The sequence below is a fragment of the Balaenoptera borealis genome (assembly GCF_965194805.1).
Source record: "Balaenoptera borealis genome assembly, chromosome: 13".
In the NCBI taxonomy this organism is placed as follows: domain Eukaryota; kingdom Metazoa; phylum Chordata; class Mammalia; order Artiodactyla; family Balaenopteridae; genus Balaenoptera; species Balaenoptera borealis.
The window spans coordinates 39,241,815-39,262,070 of NC_138870.1; the positions used below are offsets into that span (position 1 = coordinate 39,241,815).

The 20,256-nt window shown below is 42.2% G+C and overlaps 1 protein-coding gene across 4 annotated transcripts in view; it reads right to left on the bottom strand.

The window, feature by feature from the left end:
- The window catches only part of SLC38A1 (solute carrier family 38 member 1), a 70,442-nt gene that overhangs the window by 18,133 nt on the left and 32,053 nt on the right, over window positions 1-20,256 (bottom strand). For all 4 annotated transcript variants that reach the window (XM_082349446.1, XM_082349445.1, XM_082349447.1 and 1 more), the window contains 3 exons: window positions 2,315-2,388; window positions 773-865; window positions 385-466 (listed from right to left, as the gene is read on the bottom strand). In XM_082349446.1, coding sequence (XP_082205572.1) covers window positions 385-466; window positions 773-865; window positions 2,315-2,388 — 249 coding nt within the window. The remainder of the gene's footprint in view (window positions 1-384; window positions 467-772; window positions 866-2,314; window positions 2,389-20,256) is intronic.

Sequence of the window (20,256 nt, forward strand, 5' to 3'; positions counted from 1 at the left end):
GGCTCATGTCAATTCTGCTCCCCAGATGCTCTGTCCCTTCTTTAAGGAAGAGACTCGGGTCTTAATCTTGCTTGTTCCACTTCTGTGTCAAAAATACTCCATATCTGTTCTACTTCATAGAAACTGGATGTAGATTTCAGGCTCTTGGGAAATTGCAGCACCTAGCGTTTTCAGCATGACCGATGAATCTACCTTTTAAATGCTCAGATTCAAACGGCTCTGCCTGCTTCCTTCATTTATATACCCCCCAGAAACAACAAACCAAGAAAAAACAGCCTAGGGAAAACTCTGTTTCTGCCGGCTTCATAAAACAAAAACGTTGGTTAGCCCACATTTCAGTTAAAAGCATTTTAGTTATCTCACAAACAACGGTCTATAACTTACGAAAATGTCTCTTCCTTTCCCATTAGAAACTTTATGGCAGAGGGTAATTCGTTTTTTACTATGAAGAGGTAGCTCAGCATTGCTAGAGGAAAATGAGAACATTTTTAGAAAGAGGATACTGAGGCTCACGTTGCAAGCTATATAAAAGGTCACCAGCCTGTTCCTAGACTAAGCTTCAATAAGACACAAAGACAGCTGTAGACACTGTCCCAGTATCCTTGGTTGTTAAGTGACTACTGTCTCTGCTGGACTTTCCAAGCGCCATTTTAGCAATGAGAATGATACTGCTTGAATTATGTTAAAATTCACGTGGCCACCCAACCAGCAGGATTAGAAAGAAATAATAGTGTTCACAACTTTAATGTATAGAAAAACATGATCTTTTTACCTCCAGTGTTCTGTAGGGAGGTGGCTCCGAAGATGACAAGTTTCCCTGTGGTGCCAAAGACCTGTTCTCCCAGCTTTTCATAAACCATGCAGCCTGTTTAAAAACCACAGTTGAGAACAGAAGAAATGACAGAGTTCCCTACATTCAAAATAGCCAAGATTTCATCATTCTATTGATGATTCCCCAAGTTATTGAGTCTTTATCAAAAATCACACAAATAGCCTTCTTGGCATTGCAAGGGTTAAGGCATTCTCATTGCAAAACCACCCCTTGACATTTTTAAATGTCAGACATGACCACCATTTTCTCTTTTTCAGGTTGGCTACAAAAGCACTGCAAATAAACGATGAGGTCATAAGCCTTATTTTTTTTACTGTCTCAAAAGTCTCCCTACTTTACTGGGGGGGGGAAGTTCCCACTCTGATCTTATTCTCAGGTCTGGTGTGTATCATTAAAATAAAAATTTGATTTAAAAATAAAAATCCTGATGCTTGGGAAGAAAAGTTCCTTTTAAATGAATTACCTGAACTGATTAGGCTAACAAGGAATTATCTTAGTAATATTCCAACAATGCCTCATGGGTCCTAAATAGAGTAACAAGCTTAGAAACATGTAATAACCACGACATCAGAATTCTGACCTTTGATAAAATTTAGTTCAGAGATTTGCAACTCACAAAAGAGGGAAGCAGGTAACTCTGTCAAGAGAATAATTTGGCCATAGCAAAATTCTACAGTGTTCAGCCGGCTCATGTCAATAAATACTAAAATGTTAAACCATTCATTTAAGAAAATGGGTTTATATTTCTTTGTAACAGTTCAGCTCACGTTTTTCAAAAGGTTCACAGGAAGCAATATGGGTCAGACTATAATTAAACTTTTGTTTATTCTCTCATAAGACTGGTGTTTAAACTAGACAATGGTTAGATCTGCAGTTTATTACAAAATGTTCCAGTTAAATGAAGTCATCTACATACAATAATAGTCGGCCAATGTGGTTTTAGCTAAAGTAAAAGTCAAAGTATTACAAACGTAATCCAGTGTCCCAGGAACAGAAAATAAACACTTCAGGTATTACACTGCCCAGAGAACCTGAAGTCTTTTCACAGCACACTCACTCCCACATTGCATTGGGAATCACATTTTCTCCTTGGAATATGCACGAAAGAGAATGAAAGCTCTGTTTACTTTTGAAACCTTGGAGGCTATAATATAAAAACATGGGATCTGATTTTATAAAGACCTAAGGAAAAAGCCGAGGCCTTTAAAATGAAGTCATCTTAAACTAGAAAAGCAGGTATAATTGAGGGTTCTCTTTAAATGGCAACGTTATTTGCTCATTGTTCGTAACAAGTTAACTTATATGTTGCTCTATCTATTTCTCTAGGTAAATTCCTCTATAGGTCTTCCAGTGACCACAGGTCAAAGTACTGTTTTTCTTTAATAATCAAGTTGCTGAAGAGGGAGAGTATCATTTGTTCACAATATCACCATGAGAATCAGCTACCCTGGCTTTACAAAACTACACGTGCTATCAGCTTACCTGTTTCCTTTGAACAGATCAACAGAAGGTTGATTGAATATATAGACAGCAGTGTTACTGAAGTCAAAAGTACCCTAAAGCAAAGAAAATAAGTCTTGTGATAACTATAAAGAACACAGACTCTGACCTTACGTTGCATTGGGTTGGCCAAAAAGTTCGTTCAGGTTTTGTGTAACACGTTACGGAAAAACCCAAATAAACTTTTTGGCCAAACCAACAGAAAGGCCAAGGCTGATTTATATGTTATACGGTTAACACTATTCATTGACAGGATCCAGATACTGGAACCTATTAGTCACACCCTCCTTAACATCCTCAATAAAAACGTTCTACCAAGTAAAGAACTGCTCATTAGAATGTAACTCCAAGAATTCAAATGCTTTACATAATCCTAAGTGTAAACAGAAATAGCTCTCTGGGATCATTTCAGTTGAGGTGACTTTAAAACAACATTGTGAAAGAAAGCTTTTGTGGTCTATGGTACACTTGCTGTGACACCCCCGTGAGGAAGTGTGAGAAAGGGGGGTGAGGGTGGGAGTGGGGTGAGTGGGGATGTTGAGGGAAAGGTGTGCAGTGACCCTTAGGTCCAGGACCATGTGACTGTGGGCACCTTGCTTGATGTCTCCCATCCCTCGCCTATAACAGAAGGCCAAACGGTGTCTAGGTTCTTTCCACCTAATTACTCTATGGCTATCTTTGAATCTATACATTAGACCACTGAGATAATTCACTTTTTTCTGCACCTGGTTCCTCTTAAAATAATAATGTTTCCCTCTCTTAACGGATGGGAAAAGTTGGACAATCAAGCGGAATGAAAAGACTTTGTTGAACAACGAACTCATGTTTTTGTTTTAGTACATCTGGCTCGTTATCAAACCTTCCTCGAGAAAAAGCACAGTTAAAATGATGTGGGAGATGGCATAGATTATTTCTGAATCATTTGGTTAAAACAGACCTAAGAATTGCAAATAAAGCTTATTTATTTAAAGAACTAAATTCCAGTCCCCTAGATGAGACCGAACAATGCATTACTGCAATTGATTCCATGTTTGAGTGATTAAGGCAATTATTTTTCTAGCAAGTACTGCTGAGCGGTGCTTGGCGCCTTGTGCAATCCTCTCTGCATGGGCCTCTTCCCAGCCCTTCCCCCACTCCGCACACCTGCTGAGCCACTGCTCAGATGTCACCTCCTCAGGTACCTTCCCTTGCCCCAGGCAGAAACACTGCTTCTTAGCTTTCTCTTGTCTCGCGGCATTTTGTTTCTCCTCTGTTTCAACCATGGGGAAATAAACGGGGGAGTACAGACAGCCAAGGGCAGAGCAGACAGACCGCCAGAGACTGGCCAGAAACCATAAGAGTGACAGGGCTCGGCAGAGGTAAAACAAACACTGGGAGAAAGAATGGAAAATCTAACTCTTCAGGTGAAGGTCCAACTGACCAGCTAATAAAGGGGAATTTAGGTTAAGATATGATTGTAAGGAAGTACATTCGGACATATATTGACTCAGATCCCTGAGTAAGATGGCGAATAAGAGGGTAAGTCCCTTATTACCTATTCTGGTTAAGGGACACGAAAAACTGAGAGCCAGCATTTACTAAGCAATCCAGCAGTTTTGAGATCTGTAATGGAACATGATTTGCTATATGCTCTGCCAGAGAGTAAGAGACAGGACACATCTGTGGTATGATTTTTCCTTCATCTTATAAGATAATATTTATGTTAAGGAAGCAAGCCTTGAGTTTCACTCAGAGTTCACTCATGTTGATACTGAACCCTAAGTGGCAACTTCCACATGTGCCTGTGACAGGCCACAGGGGATTTCTGTGGCACAGAAGATCCTGGGCTACCAACTGGGGATAGAATGGATGCAATTAGAGGATTAGCCATGGGCTCTTCTGAAGTGACCCTGTCCTCTGTTGAATTGACTCTCCTGGGACTGACCTGGGGAGGAGAGGACATATTACCACTGGGCCCCAGGCTAATGAGTGAAGAGTATGACCTTTCGAAATATGTACGTTGTAGGAGGGATAATTACTAACATCTACCTAATGGGCAACCAAAGGCCCTCAGCCAGGGAGAACTGGGTCCTCAGCAGCAAAAGAAACATTCTACAGAAACATCTGTTCCCCCAGCTAGTAGCCCTGGGACCACATGTTCTTGCACGTAGCGGCTCTGAGCCATTCTTTTGGGTGGGCTTCTCTGTAGATGATACTCAGCTGGCCTGTGGCCCTTGGCAAAAGAGAAAGGATTTCTTCATAAACTCGTCTCACCTCTTTTTCTTTTCCAAGTGGGAGAAAAGTGTTGATCAGGGAAGATTTTAGCAGGGAGCTCACCTATCTCCTTCCCCACACTTAACAACAGCAGAATGAGATCCTTCCACAGAGATGACAACAAGCCCCTTGCTCCCACGTCTGAAAGACATCACGCCGCACCCCCGGCCAAACGACCCATAGTAAGTCTGACAGCCAATCCCTGAAGACCCTTTTCTCCATCCCTCCCAACATATAGACCTTCCCTTCCAAGACTGAAAACTAATATAAAGCAAAAACCTTTTTCTATCAGGTCACTAAAAGGCAACTTCTGTATGTAAAATTCTATGACTGCTTTAGCCTATAACAGCATCTAGCATTAATAGAATTAAAATTTAGAAAAGTATATCTCCCTATTTAGATTCTTAGAAAGAAGCAATAAAATATCGGATTGGTTATCACAGATCCTAGAATAGTTTAAGAGGATCCAGTCGGAGCTGACATCTAAAAGAAAGAGCAGGGAGAATGACTCGTGAGACTAAGGACTTATTTGAACATTTCTTCTATTCTGAGCATGACTGTGCCCCTATTTACCCAAGTAAATATTTGTACATATAGTTTGGTTTCCTGGAGGAGAAACATAAGCTGGTATTCCTATGCTAAGAGGAACAGAAGTGATTCATTTTTTTCATTTCATCTGGGTATCACGTAAGCTTTCACACTGCTAACCATTGACCAAAAGTTTTCATATGGTTGGGGCAAAAGCTGCTCACTGAAAAAGGCATGTTTCAACGGGAACCAAACCTCAACAACAGGCAACCGAGTTGTCAAGGTATTAATAGTTCAGACTGATGTTCACCCTTGAAGAGAAGGGGACCTAGAACATATGACTGAACACGGGCCCTGGGGAAGCAGTGGCGGGAGAGTTAGTCTTGCAAAGAATGTGTTCAGGGATTCTGAGAACCCTCATGTGTCAGCGATACTTTGAAAAACGTGGTGCAGGGACATTCCAGTAGATTTTGTGTCCCCTGAGAAGAAAGAGGCTGGTTAGGAAACAGAATTCTAGACTCCTGGACTGGGGAGAGACCTTCAGAGACTACCCTGGCCAGCTTTTCAGGCAGGATGGGAAACCTCTATGTTCTGTGCCAACACACAGAAATCCAGGTCTGCAAAGTCTTCTGTCAGGGGACACATATGCAACCCATCCTGCTTCTGGAAAAGTGCTGTGCACTGGAACTGAGGCTGAGCTGAAACTACTGCTGCTATGTTTATCCTGGGTCCTTATTTTACCCTCTGGACCTACTTGAATCTACCTGAAATCTAACCCCTCTTCCACCTAAAGGTCCATCTGACGGTGCTCATTTTAAGATGGTGCTCTTTGACTTAAACTTCTCCAGTACTTTCAGCTGTTCATCCTGTGATGGCGTGTTCAGCTGTTTACAGCTCAGTCGTGGTCCAGTTTCTCAACCATCCTTTTTAACGGCTGGGTGCCAAGAAAAGCACGATGCTCTCACATTAGTTTTTTTTTTTTTAATATTTATTTATTTATTTTTGGCTGTGTTGGGTCTTCGTTTCTGTGCGAGGGCTTTCTCTAGTTGCGGTGAGCGGGGGCCACTCTTCATCGCGGTGTGCGGGCCTCTCACTATTGCGGCGTTTCTTGCTGCGGAGCACAGGCTCCAGACGTGCAGGCTCAGTAGTTGTGGCTCACGGGCCTAGTTGCTCCGTGGCATGTGGGATCTTCCCAGACCAGGGCTCGAACCCGTGTCCCCTGCATTGGCAGGCAGATTCTCAACCACTGCGCCACCAGGGAAGCCCCCTTCACATTAGTTTTGATCCAGACAGTGCAAAGCACAGTAAGATTATTAACTTGAGTTGGACATCCTGCTTTTTTTTTTTTTAATTCTTTTTATTAGTAATGTTGAGCATCTTTTCATGTGCCTCTTGGCCATCTGTATGCCTTTTTTGCTTTAATTTTTTTATACAGCAGGTTAGTTATCTATTAGTTATTAGTTTTCTACTTTATACATATTAGTGTATATATGTCAATCCCAATCTCCCAATTCATTCCACTCCACCCCCCTACCCCTGCTTTCCCCACTTGCTGTGCATGTTTGTTCTCTACATCTGTGTCTCTATTTCTGCCTTGAAAACTGGTTCATCTGTAGCATTTTTCTAGATTCCACATATATGCGTTAATATACGATATTTTTCTCTTTCTGACTTATTTCACTCTGTATGACAGCCTCTATGTCCATCCACGTCTCTACAAATGACCCAATCTCGTTCCTTTTTATGGCTGAGTAATATTCCATTGTATATATGTACCATATCTTCTTTATCCATTAGTCTGTTGATGGGCATTTAGGTTGCTTCCCTGACCTGGCTACTGTAAACAGTGTTGCAATGAACATGGGGGTGCATGTGTCTTTTTTTTTTTTAATTTTATTTATTTATTTTTGGCTGTGTTGGGTCTTTGTTTCTGTGCGAGGGCTTCCTCTAGTTGCGGCGAGCGGGGGCCGCTCTTCATTGCGGTGCGCGGGCCTCTCACTGTCGCGGCCTCTCTTGTTGCGGAGCACAAGCTCCAGACGCGCAGGCTCAGTAGTTGTGGCTCACAGGCCCAGTTGCTCCACAGCATGTGGGATCTTCCCAGACCAGGGCTTGAACCCGTGTCCCCTGCATTGGCAGGTAGATTCTCAACCACTGCGCCATCAGGGAAGCCCGCATGTGTCTTTTGGAATTACGGTTTTCTCTGGGTATATGCCCAGTAGTCATCCTGCTTCTTTTAAGGCAAACTATTTTGGTTTTCATTTTTATGGAAGCAAGTCACACTTTTCATTCTTGTTGAGCTTCTGGGGGAACTGCTGTTAGGTCAGTCTTCCTGGTTCCATCCTGTGTACTTCTTTTTTTTTTTTTAAGCCAAGTATAAGGCTCTGCACTTATTTTCATTATCTTTTATCTTTCCAGTCTTGTGATATTTTTTAAATTGTTGATCCTTTTTACTTATGTATCAACTACCTCATCCAGCTTCCTATCTTGAGTCTGCCTTCATCCAAGTCACTGGTTCTTTTTGAATGGAACAAGACCATCTGGAAAATGGCCCACTGTCCAGCCAACTGCTCCGGCCAGACACCTGGAGGTCATCCCTGACTTCTCATCTACTCACTCATCACTCATCTCTAATTCACTGGCAAGTGTCCTATCATTTCTGCCTCTAAAATATATCCCAAATCCATACGCTTCTTTTTTTTCCATCTCCACAGCCACTACTCTAATCCAAGCCACTGTCATCTTTAATTTCTGGGCAACTGTGATAACCTGTTTCCCTTTTCTTGACCACTCTCATCCATCCTCCATCCAGCAGCCAGAGGTTTCTTTTTGTTCTATTACTTTATTATGTTTCTTCACCACTAGACTGTAGGACAGGCCACGATGGTTTAATTCACAGTCATGGCCTGTCCTACTTACCTGTTTACTTCCAATACCAAACACAGCACATAGCTGACTCTTAGCTAAGTATAAGTGAATTTACAAAGATTAGAATCTCATTTGTAAGCCACGTGAGACTGCCAAATATCTTGCTAAAATCAAGGTACACTCTGCTTAAGCCAGTTTTGTGACCTACCAGTTCACTCTTTTTTTTTTTTCTGAAAAAGAATTTATTTGTATTTTTATTTTTCTTGAATTTTTAAATTTTATTTAATTTATTTATTTATACAGCAGGTTCTTATTATACCAGTTCACTCTTATCTCAAGACATGAAGTTAGGTTAGTAAGACTATTTAGGAAAACATTATTTGCCCCCAGGGAGCAGTATTTTCTGCAGTAATTTCATATAAATAAGCTATTTAATAATCTGCTCTAGAATAATGCTTGGGATATACTTCTTACTACTTTTGAAAGCTGGGATGAAATTTGCCCATTTCTAGTCCTCTGGCAATACTCCATGATTTTTTTTTTTAATTCATATGCTTTTTAAAAAAAATTGTTTATTTACTTTTGGCTGCGTTTGGGTCTTCATTGCCGCGTGCGGGCTTTCGCTAGTTGCCGTGAGTGGAGGCTCCTCTTTGTTGCGGTGCACGGGCTCCTCATTGCAGTGGCTTCTCCTGTTGTGGAGCATGTGCTCTAGGTGCAAGGGCTTCAGTAGTTGTGGCTCACAGGCTCTAGAGTGCAGGCTCAGTAGTTGTGGCCCACGGGCTTAGCTGCTCCGTGGCATGTGGGATCTTCCCGGACCAGGGCTCGAACCTGTGTCCCCTGCATTGGCAGGCAGATTGTTAACCACTGTGCCACCACGGAAGCCCCTCCATGATTTCTTAAATATTCCTAGATATTTTTACTCTATTTGCTGCAAGAAAATTTTGACTCACACATAAAAACAATGAACATCTAAACATCTATCTTAAAAACATTTATGTCATTGTTTTGAATCATATTGATAGGACTATGATTCTTGTTCTTCTATAATTTACCCAAAGATTATATGGATAATGTTATAAAAAATTTCATTTTTTGAAGTATTTTATGCTAATGAAATGGAAAGCTGTGACAATAAATGGAACCAACACACTTAAGGTGATTGAAATGTTCTATACCATGGTTGTGGTGGTGATTCCACAACTCTATTTGGGTAAACTCATCAAATCCTATCCTTTAAATTGGGAAATTTTATAAATTATGTCTCAAAAAAAAAAAAGAAAAAAGAAAAAAACCCAACCTCACAGCACTGTAAGGGAGATGAGACTATCTTTTAACAGCCCAGCTATATAATGAGAAATCATACGACATCCTTCAACTGAGCGTCAGAGCCCTTGAAAGAGGTGAAGATGAAGCAGCCATCACCGCTGCGGATCCAGAAATAGCTCAGATGGGGGTGTTCAAGGCTGCCACGCAGGTGAGGGCTTTCAACTCTTCCAGGACCCACTCCTCTCAAAAAAGAGAGAGCCCTTATCAACCCTCCCAGCATGACTCTCCCCGTCCTCTCCTTTGCCAGAGTTTAAAGCAGCTATTCTCAAATTTCAATGTGTATATACGTATCTCCTTAGGATCTTGTTAAAATGAAGATTCTCATCCCGTAGGTCTGGGATGGGACCTGAGGTTCTGTATTCCTCCCAAGCTCGCAGGTAGTACTGATGCTGCTGGTACATGGACGGCACCTGGAGCAGGCAGGATGTGAAGCTGCCAGCTCTGGTCCCCTGGCGTATCCATCTCAGTGTTTCTGTTTCTCACAGCCTCCGAACCAGCGCCACCACATCGCCCGCCAGCCGCCTGCAGGTATTCAGCGTGAATACCTGCGACATGGATCCCACCGCTGTCCAGGTGAGACTGCACTGAAGGGAAGCATTTACAGCTGAACCATTACCATTCCTGTGAGTCCCTGACTGGCTCTCAGTGTGAGAGCTGGTCCTGTCTGCTTCCTAAGGGTAGTAGAGCATTACTTACCTCACCAGGATATATATTTTTAAATTATTTTCAACTCCACACCCTTCCCCACACCGCCATGTCTTTCCTTCCAAAAGGGACCAAAGGCTCACCACACTATATAATCCTTCCTCTTCTAAACCTGGTTGAAAGTATAAAAGTTTTTTCTTAAATAATGTCCAGAGATGCTTGTTTTATTTCTTACCAGGTGATTGCATTTCAGGCTGGTGACATCAAGTAACAGTCTAATTATCAACTAATTTTGTACCTCTGAACTACAAATCAACAATACAACTCAGCAAGGAGCAATGGGGTCAACGTCTAAACTGGGAGGGGCTGGGTTTTCCAAATAAATGGTCTTGGTTGACAGGGTGCCGTGAGTGGAGCCAAGAGCAAGGCCTGAGATCGTTTGGGAGACCCTGACACCTGGTTGAGATAGGCTGAAACCCTGTGAATCCCTAGGCCAAGCCCTCCATCCCAAATCCTAAGAGCACAGCTATAATCTTCCTTTTTGTGGTCAGTTCAGCCCAAACAAGGAGCTGAGCTGGGCCTAGCAAAGTGGATCTGGGGCCTACTTTTAGCTGATCTGTCCTCCACCTGCACTCCCAACCTTAGGGCACAGCTCTTTCTGCAGGTTCTTAGGAAAAAGCTAGGCTTCTGGTAATTTCTTGTCTCTTTTTAGTTCTGCTTTGAGAAGAAAATGGAACATCGGTAACCAAGGGTGGGCGCAGGCATCTCAGCAGAGCTCCAGTGGCCCCGGAGCCCACAGCAGGGGTGAGTCAGGTCTACGCTGGTGAGGGGTGCTCCTCTAGGAACACAGGGCCACTGCATCCTCCTGGGAGAAGGTCCAAGGGGAAGAATTCATTCATAACATTCCAAGCTAGTAGGGGCTGTTCATCTGAGAAGGCAGAAACTGGGAGAGGGTCAAGATCAAAGAAGAGGGCTTCCCTGGTGGCGCAGTGGTTAAGAATCCGCCTGCCAATGCAGGGGGCACGGGTTCGAGCCCTGGTCCGGGAAGATCCCACATGCCGCGGAGCAACTAAGCCCGTGCGCCACAACTACTGAGCCTGCGCTCTAGAGCCTGCGAGCCACAACTACTGAGCCCACGTGCCACAACTACTGAAGCCCACGCACCTAGAGCCCGTGTTCCGAATCAAGAGAAGCCACCGCAATGAGAAGCCTGCGCACCGCAACAAAGAGTAGCCCCCACTCACCGCAACTAGAGAAAGCCCACAGCAGCAACAAAGACCCAACTCAGCCATAAATAAATAAATTAATTAAAAAAAAAAAAGATTAAAGAAGAAAGAGCTAGAAGGGAGGGATGAGCAACTCTTTCTTATCACATGGGAGGCACTCCATCCAAGTAAGCAATTACTACGTGAATCATTACCGTAGTTCCTCTTCTTTTTCTCACCAGAAAATTACACAAGCTTCCTTTGAGTTCTGGAGATCCCCTGCCCAAGAACCGACTGACAAGCTGGTGTTTTTCTCTGAGACCAAGACAGACCAAGTCATTTAGGAAAGGCTGGTCTCAGCAGCATCTCTACACCGAGGCTTCACGTGGCCACGGCTCCCACCGCGCTCAGCCTGCGCTCACGGGTGTCTCTGAGCCATAGAGCTCTGCAGATGCGTGCTGGCACCTGAGGCAGGGCCAAAGTACCCATGCTCCGCCCCTTAGTGCCCACAAAATCCTTCTTGAATTGAAAAGCATCCTAACGTTCTAATGCTATTTAATCATGCAAGTACCTTTGTTTCTATATTCTTTGATATCCTCAGTGCCTGGGAGAGTGTCTGGCACATAAAATGTACCAATAAATATTTGATGAATGAATGAATGATTTGATTAAAAAATATAAAACTTTTACCATCCTCATGATTAGAAGAGCCCACATAAAAACTACCTTGCTGGAGGAAAAGTGGTCTTTGTTGATCGTTCTGCTTTTATCTAACGTCATCTCCCACCAAACCACAGCCCCTCACTCCCAAACTCACAGACATAGATGCTGATCATCTGCAAGGAAATGTAAAACCCCAGGACAAGGCAATTGGACAAATGGTAGGAAACATTCTGTTTTCCGGCCAATCATCTTTCTCCAGTCCTTCCCGGGGGTGCTGGTCTCTCCCAAGCTCTCTTCTACCGCCTCCCTTTCTTCCACATTTCCAGGCTGTCTCTGCCCTCCTGCACTTTCCTCCCCACTTTCTCATTCACCTCTTATCTCCACTCACCCTCCTGCTCTTCCACTGCACCCCTATTCTTCCTATGAGAAATATCTCTATGAAGCGAATAAAGGTTTAAAAACACTGCTGAAGAGAGTGCCAGCGGGGGATGAAGGAAGGGCTGGAGAGCTCACTGAGGATGAAGTTAAAGTGTCACCCATCTGTATGACGAGAGAGCGCAGATCCAGGGCTTTTCCGGGCTCGTGTGACAGAGCACCAGTAGAGGAAGGGAATTTCAAGTGTGGGGAAGACCTGAAGGGGTTTAAGGGAAGGACCGTGGCATCTAAGCTGGACAGGGGAGGAAGCACAGAGGTCCTCAGTGACATTTAAGGCCAGGCACAGTGGGAGTATCCAAGGGGGAGCCCTTGGAGGGAAGTAGAGGAGACTGCAGTCAGAAGCGGGGTGTTTGGAGGGTACGTGCAGGTAGGTGGTGCAGAATTGTTCCTGGGGGGTGCCAGTGGGAGAGACTTACGTGGAGAGGAAAGGGCACACAGAGGAAGTTCATTTAACAAGAGCTTAGATGGAAGAAGACGCGCCTGAAAATTAGGAGAGGGGGACAAGCTGTTCTGAGACTCTAATTCATGGGGAAATTATAAATATTTTGACAAATTCAAAATTATCTTTTACATACAAATGTACTCCTAGAGCTTTCATTTACTTCAATGAGAATTCAGTATAATTAATAAAACACTTTATTGATCACCACTAATAATAAATTTAAGCGTATTCACTATGTTGGGCCCACACTAAGCACTTTTTACAATATTTTACTTATGAGTAGTACTATTACTACCTACCTTACAGATAAGGAAACTGAAGTTCAGAGAGGTTGAGTATTTTGTCCAAGGTCACAAAGTGGGCATCAGAGCCCTCAAACCCTGGTAGTCTGACTCGAGTCCTTACCCACCATGCTCTATTGTCTGCCAAAGTCAAATGTCCACGGGAGAATGCCAGTGTAAAAAGCAACACCCAAGCAGAAGACAAAAAACTTAGAGTAAAATATATCAAAATGTTAACAGAGCTTGTTTTAACGGTAAGACTTTGGGTGATTTCTTTATACTTTATTTTATGCATTTTCAAAATGGTCTTTAATGATTATCTTTTACAATAACACTATTAAAATGAAAAATAAAGGAACCTTTCAAATGAAAAGTATTATTATTCCAAACCCTTTTTGGGGTGTGTGCATTGGTTTAAGCCCCAAGCTCATCAATATAGTCCTTATTTCATTTAAGGAGCTCAAGAAATGCTTATGGAAAGGAGCAGAAACATCTAATTATTCAGACCCAAAGCGGACTTCTTAGTCACTACACCCTAATTAAATTTCAACATTCTGAGGGTCAGAGAACCAGCACACTAGGATCTAGTAGCATGTGATTATTTGTAATATTTACAAATTGAACTAGAGAATGAAAGGGATGGTTTTTAAAGGCTGGGCAGGGAACAGGTGAGGATCAATTATTTGTATACAATTCCATTTCTTTCCTTGTAGGCAAATCGAACTTCTGTGCTGCAAAGTTTCTCTTGAACTAGCCTCACTATTGATTAGATATTTTGTTTTGTCTGAGGAAAGGAATACACATCGCTGGTGACCAAACCAAATAATATCTAATATAATCCTAAAGAGAAAGAAGTGTTTAAAAGAGATTTGCGGAGAGAAATCGCATTTATCCGTTTAGTTGATGCTTTGAGAAGTTAAGAAAGTTAGGAGGAGGGCTGAGTTTAAATGAGGAAGTTGTACCAGCAGGAAAGAAAGCCAGATGCCACCACCACTTCCTGTTTTTGCCTACAGCCCTTGGTAGAAGGCTGTGGGTTTTGTGGGCACTCCATTTATAATTCTAGACATGGCTTCCTTCCTCTTCTTCCATTCTACAAGGATCACTGGTTTCCCTTCTCCTCAAACCTAGATCCTTACCTTTCAAAACGATGCCCCCTTTATCACACTCTAAAGATGTGACTCCTGAGTGACAAGAATTCCATATAACCATTAGGTAAAGGAACATGCTGTACTTGGTGGGCATTTTGGACTTCCATTCCAGTAGGAATGATGGATTACGGGCTCCATTCACACTTTCCAACTCTGTTTCCATGGTAACAATGCACATTTAAGGAGAGATGGGAGAGTTAAGAGGAATGCACCTTTGTTGCCCTCCCTTCCCCCATCCCACCCCCAACTGGTGTCAACCTGGGCAAGTTACTCAGCCTCTGTGAATCATAGCTTCTTTATCTGTAAAATGGGGATGATAAATAGGGTTGTTATAAAGATTCCATGAAACAATGTATACTTTATAACTACCTTCTTTTTTTAACCCTTTAAAAAAGTAAAAGCCATACAAAGAGGCTGCAGGTGGCTTTGGATTTTGGGCTATAGTCTGCCGACCCTGATACAGATGTAGATCATTAATACAATGTGCCTGATGAAAGGTGAAGAACATAGCAAAACTAACTGGCCGGGCTTCCCTGGTGGCGCAGTGGTTGAGAATCCGCCTGCCAATGCAGGGGACACGGGTTCGAGCCCTGGTCTGGGAAGATCCTACATGCCATGGAGCAGCTAAGCACATGCGCCACAACTACTGAGCCTGCGCATCTGGAGCCTGTGCTCCGCAACAAGAGAGGTCGCGACGGTGAGAGGCCCGCGCACCGCGATGAAGAGTGGCCCCCACTCGCCACAACTAGAGAAAGCCCTCGCACAGAAACGAAGACCCAACACAGCCAAAAATAAATAAATAAATAAATAAATAGTTAAAAAAAAAACAAAACAACAACAACCAAAAAAAAACTAATTGGCCCACATCAGGGCAGTTTTCTAATCTAGTAAACCAACTACCACTCTATGAGTAAGAAAAGTTCGAGCTACTCTTGAAAATCCAAATTTCTGGACTATTTGGATCTACTGTGCAGATACACATCTGTCCTACTGTAACCCAGAAGAGTAAATGTTAAAGGCATTCTCTACACATCACGGCCGTGAACAGTACTGTTAAAACCTTAGACAGTTTAGTTAAGTTGCCTCTTGCAGACTAAGAAAAACACGGGGCTCCAAAACGGGAGCCAGGCTGCTGTCCTTGGGTAGTACCGGGGCACCCGATGCAACACAGCACAGGCAGGACTGAGTGAGCTCAGTGGACACGCTCTTGCACATGCGTACACACACACACACACACACACACCACACTCCTACGTCTCTGGGGCCAAGAGAATCGATTTCTTGGAACCCCCTTATCAGACACATATCAGATGACTCATCAACTAAGCATAACTGCTCAACTTTTAAAAACAGTGGGTGGGACCCATCGCCTACACTTGCCAACTCTGTTTACAAAACAGGCACTCATTTTTTAGCACAACACCCCTTCCCCCTTTCCTATTTGCCCATTTCTGAAAAGTTCTTCATCCAGCGAATTTCAATAGAGTTCAACGGCACTGCCGCTGTCCTTTCTACATGTATTTCTAATGCTGGCAAGCCTGAATGTGCCATTGCTCCCCTTCCAGTATTATTATTCCCAAACAAGAGGCTCTGATGCCAATGATTTTTGCTGCCAGCTGAAGGACAACAATTTTCTCTTCAAAGCATTTCTAAGGAACGGAGACTATAACTCAGAGAATTTTGAAAACAAGTAAGTGACCGACGTAAGACGTAAGACGAGTGCGCCTCTACCCAGGGACCTCCTCGGATCATCAGAAGGGCAGCGTTTCCTATTGACTTCCTCTTCATCGCCCTGTTTTGGTATCACAAAATCCAATTTGGTCTTTCCTTAGGAGGCAAAGAATTGCCTGCTTAGGAGCCCACAGAGAAGACAACTTAACATTTACCAGGAATGACTTGATAGATATCACACAAACCATCTTTGTTACTGCTAAAAGCAAAATTATCACCTTGGTGGGTGTGATTCAAACTTTTGGGAATATATGGAAAGTAACAGAGCAATGACAGTTCAAGAACATGCAGAGTATTTGCAAAGGTACACTGCAATCTCACTCCAATTTGGTAGAATTTGCTGAAAATGATTTAGAAACTCCAGAGAGCTATGCTGAGGCAGTTATCTGAGACTGCAAACCTCTTGAAAGAACAAGAAGCCCATTTTTGTGACACGATAGTAATGATCAAATAACTATAATATCTGAACAGGACTTAGGGAAATGTGTTGATGGCTCTGTTGTTCTAATTCCATATCTGCCTACCCCTTATGCAGGCTGAATTGTAAAACACCGAATTTAAAGAGAGAAGGCACCTGGTAGTCTGATCTTTGTTTATAGAGTCCTCATTTTATAGATTTATCTTTACCGGCATGGCTATTTACTGATTTGTTTGTAAACACTGTGATTATGGACAACACAATGTTGCATCTTTTTGGTGGTAGGATAATGGTAAGTGATAATGGTCCACAAAGGTAAATATTGAGAGAGAGAGAAGAATTCACCTACAATTGGAACAAACAATCCACCACAAAGTGAAGGTAATTGCTGTAAACTGACAATGACAATTACTGTCCTTTTTGCAAACAGCAATTTAGCAACAAACGCCCTTTTAGCAATGCAGTGCTAACCTCGTACAGTATTCCTTAACAGTCTCTAACTATTTTGAATTTTCAAATGAAGGAGGCATTCCCAGGAAAGTAACCAATGGGTGGTGAGTCGCTTCCTAAACTTCTATAAGTTTCATTACATCTCCAGAGCCTACTTAAAATCTGAGGGTGAACTAAACCTCATAGTTGATGTTTTCCCTCTGATAAGTGTGCAAAATTATGAGAGCCATTGGTTGCCCTAAAGCCTTGTAAGACTATGTAAGACTATGCTAATTTTTACATATTCTTTCATTTCAGGGAAACTTTATTGAGAATCAGCTATAGGCAAGCACTGTTCTAGATCCTGTCGTGGGGAGAGAGACAAGGAAGACATTAATCCTGCCCTTGTAGGGCTCAGTGTTCAACAGGAAACAAAATATATACACCTAAATAATGGAAGTAATACTTGCTATTAGAAAGATAAAGGCTACACCAAAAAGAGAAGGAAGGGAGATCTTTCCTTCCACCTGGGAGGATCAGAGAAACACTTTTGGAGATGGCATCTGACCTGGGTCTTACGGGACCGTCAGGATTCAGAAGCACGGGGACAGCATGGGAGGGGGGTGGCAGAAAGGCCGAGGTGATGGGCACGGTGCCGGCGGCCCCTACAGAAGAGAGGGAGGCTGGTGTAGCTGATGCAGAGGCAGTCTGCAGGGAGGTGTGGTGAAAATGCAGTTTGGAGCAGGCGGCACTGTACTGATTGCTCATTCTAGCTCTTGTGGTCTAAATAGCGACACCGAAAATATTTTTTTCTCAAGTTTTCTGCAGGAAAGAGAAAGAGGAAAAATCTAATCACAGTGGTTTTAAGTTCTCTAAAAAACAGTTTTCTCAACTAGTGTCTTCCCCTAAAGCACATGGTAAAAAGATACTTTAAAGAGTATAAACTTTCTACTCCCACTCCACCCCCAGACCCTGTGTCACCATCCAGGAGTAGCCACTGTCAACAGTTTTCTTGTTTACCCTCCCAAACAGTCTGTGTAATATATGCACATATACGCAATCTACCCCCATCCTCACTTCCACCCAATATTGTTTGTTTTTAATTTTTCAATACCAGTACATATAAGTCTATTTTACTCCTTTAAATAGTAGTCTAATATTCCATTTTATGGAACTACTATGGTTATTTAACCAACTCCCTAATAACGAACTTGGTGTTATTTGACTTTGCTATTTCTTGGTTTTCAATTCTTAATTACAAAAAGTTTAGTTAAAGCCCTGGAAGGAATTAAGTTCAAGGGCAGCGGGAAATCTTAAATAGCACATGAGGCAAAGTCAGGCACAGATATGACAAATATGAAGCAGTTCAAAAAGTTTACTGGTTTTACAATATACTTGAGGCATGTATTGTACTTGCTGCGACCAGGAACTTGACCACCCCTGATACACAATTTCATACCCTTGGTATTGCTGAACTATTTTCATTACAATAAAGGTGACGGTTCTTGGTGGAACAGTAGTAAAATAGTTCAGGAACACTGACTGATTTTACAAGGTGATTTTAAAGAGCTAAAGGACTAACTTGCAAGTATCCACTGATAAGAATAAAATTTGTCTCAAGAAGTACATTAATAATGTAAGTTTGGCTTCTGAAGGCATCACTAAAAGGCAGTATAGTGTTTTAGATCACTTAGGTTCTAGACTCAAGAAATCCTGGATGGAACATGGAACCCTGGCTCCCCTATTTTCTAAGTTGTTATTAAGCCTCAGTTACTTCATCTGTAAAATGGGGCTAATATTTACTTCATAATGTTGTTGGTGGGGATTAGATGAGATAACATGATACATATATAGTTACCGTTCAATAAATGTTAACTATTATTTGGTAACTACCTAATTAATACTTTAACAAACACTTAGTACATAGTGTTACTATGTACCAGGCACTGCTGGTACTCTCTCCATCTCCGTCTCTCTCTCTCCGTCTCTCTCTCTCTCTCTCTCACACACACACACACACACACATACACACGCTCACTCATTAGTTTTTTATAGCAGCCCTACAGGGTTGTACTAACTAGTAAATGTCTTCTTGCATGCCACTTTTCAAAGTGTGCTTTTAGATACATTATCTTTTTTATTCTCACAACCACTACCCCAGTGAGAAAGAAAATGGAAAACACCAAAAAAAGGCAGGAATTATAATCAACCAAAATAAAATTTAAACTATTGTTTCATTCAGACTGTAACGTTGTTTCACAATTATCATTTCAAACAGATTGTTTACAAACTCAGTGTTTATGATAAACTATGACATCTCTTTGAGCCCCCAGCAATGTCATGAATTACATTCTCATTTTTCATGGTTTTAAACTTCAAGGTTACATGATTAAAATAATAATAAATAATAATGATACATGCTAAGAAGTTATGGGAAAATATAAAGCATTTGTTACTTTATCAGATTCCATACAGTGTAATAAACCTCTCATTTACCTAGCACAGTGAGGAGATCACATGCCCTTCAGAGATTAATTCTCTATAAAATGTATGCGTTTAATAGAAATCTTTAGAAAATGTAACTTTCCTATTTGGGGAGATGGTAATGTGAAATAACAAACAAAACAAAAGCCATCATTCTTCTGTGCTAATGTTTACTTTTAATTCCTACTTTTGCTATGATGGGGTTATGGGGAATCTGGGAAAAACAGTAGTAATAGGACAGGAGGATGCAGTGGAAAAGAGATTTCTTCAGCACCCTTTGCCTTTCCCTTGGATCCCACTCAGGAAAACTCAATTCAATTGGTGCATTTTACCCTTACCTGTGCCTCAGCACATCCCCAAACTGCTGCCTCAGGGAACAGCCCCATCTTACTTCCAACAGAGAACATATACCTTCAGGACAATTGTACACTGAGATTCACCACTAGCATACTTCCGGTTCCTCAGATGCAATTATAAAATTATCCTCAGGATTTAGGATAACACAAAACCTCACAGCATTCTTATCATAGGGCTGAATTCACTGAATCAAACTGAATCAGATGTGTGTTAAACAGGAATGACAGCCGTTATAGTCAGGTCCAAAAAATGAGCCCCAAACTCATCCAGCAAAAAGAAATCACCCCAGCAAGTTTCCAGATGACTCCAATCAACAGCCCAGCACCCAGCCTCAGTGAGACACAGAGGAGCCTTCCCAGCTGCTTTTCTAAAGAAGCCTGGACAGCCTTGGGTTCTTTCTCTGCGTTGGCCAATATGAGTCTGGAACGGGGCCCTGTACCAGATGAATTCTCTTCATCCTGCCAACTGCTTCTTGGCTTGAGCAGTTGTGGGAGCAGCTGGTTTTATAACACAGAGTGAGTCCTTGTTCTGAGGTAGGAGAGTTCTGCATTCTGTGAAAAACTTGTAAGTTTGGGTCTCTATACAGCTACCTTCATGAGCTTTAACCTGATGGTTTGGTGTGTTGTGCTGCTATTCATGTGTCTTGCAAAGAACCAAACAACCTATGAGAGTTTTATCCAGAGGAAATCTTCCTGCAACTATAAAAGTCACCTT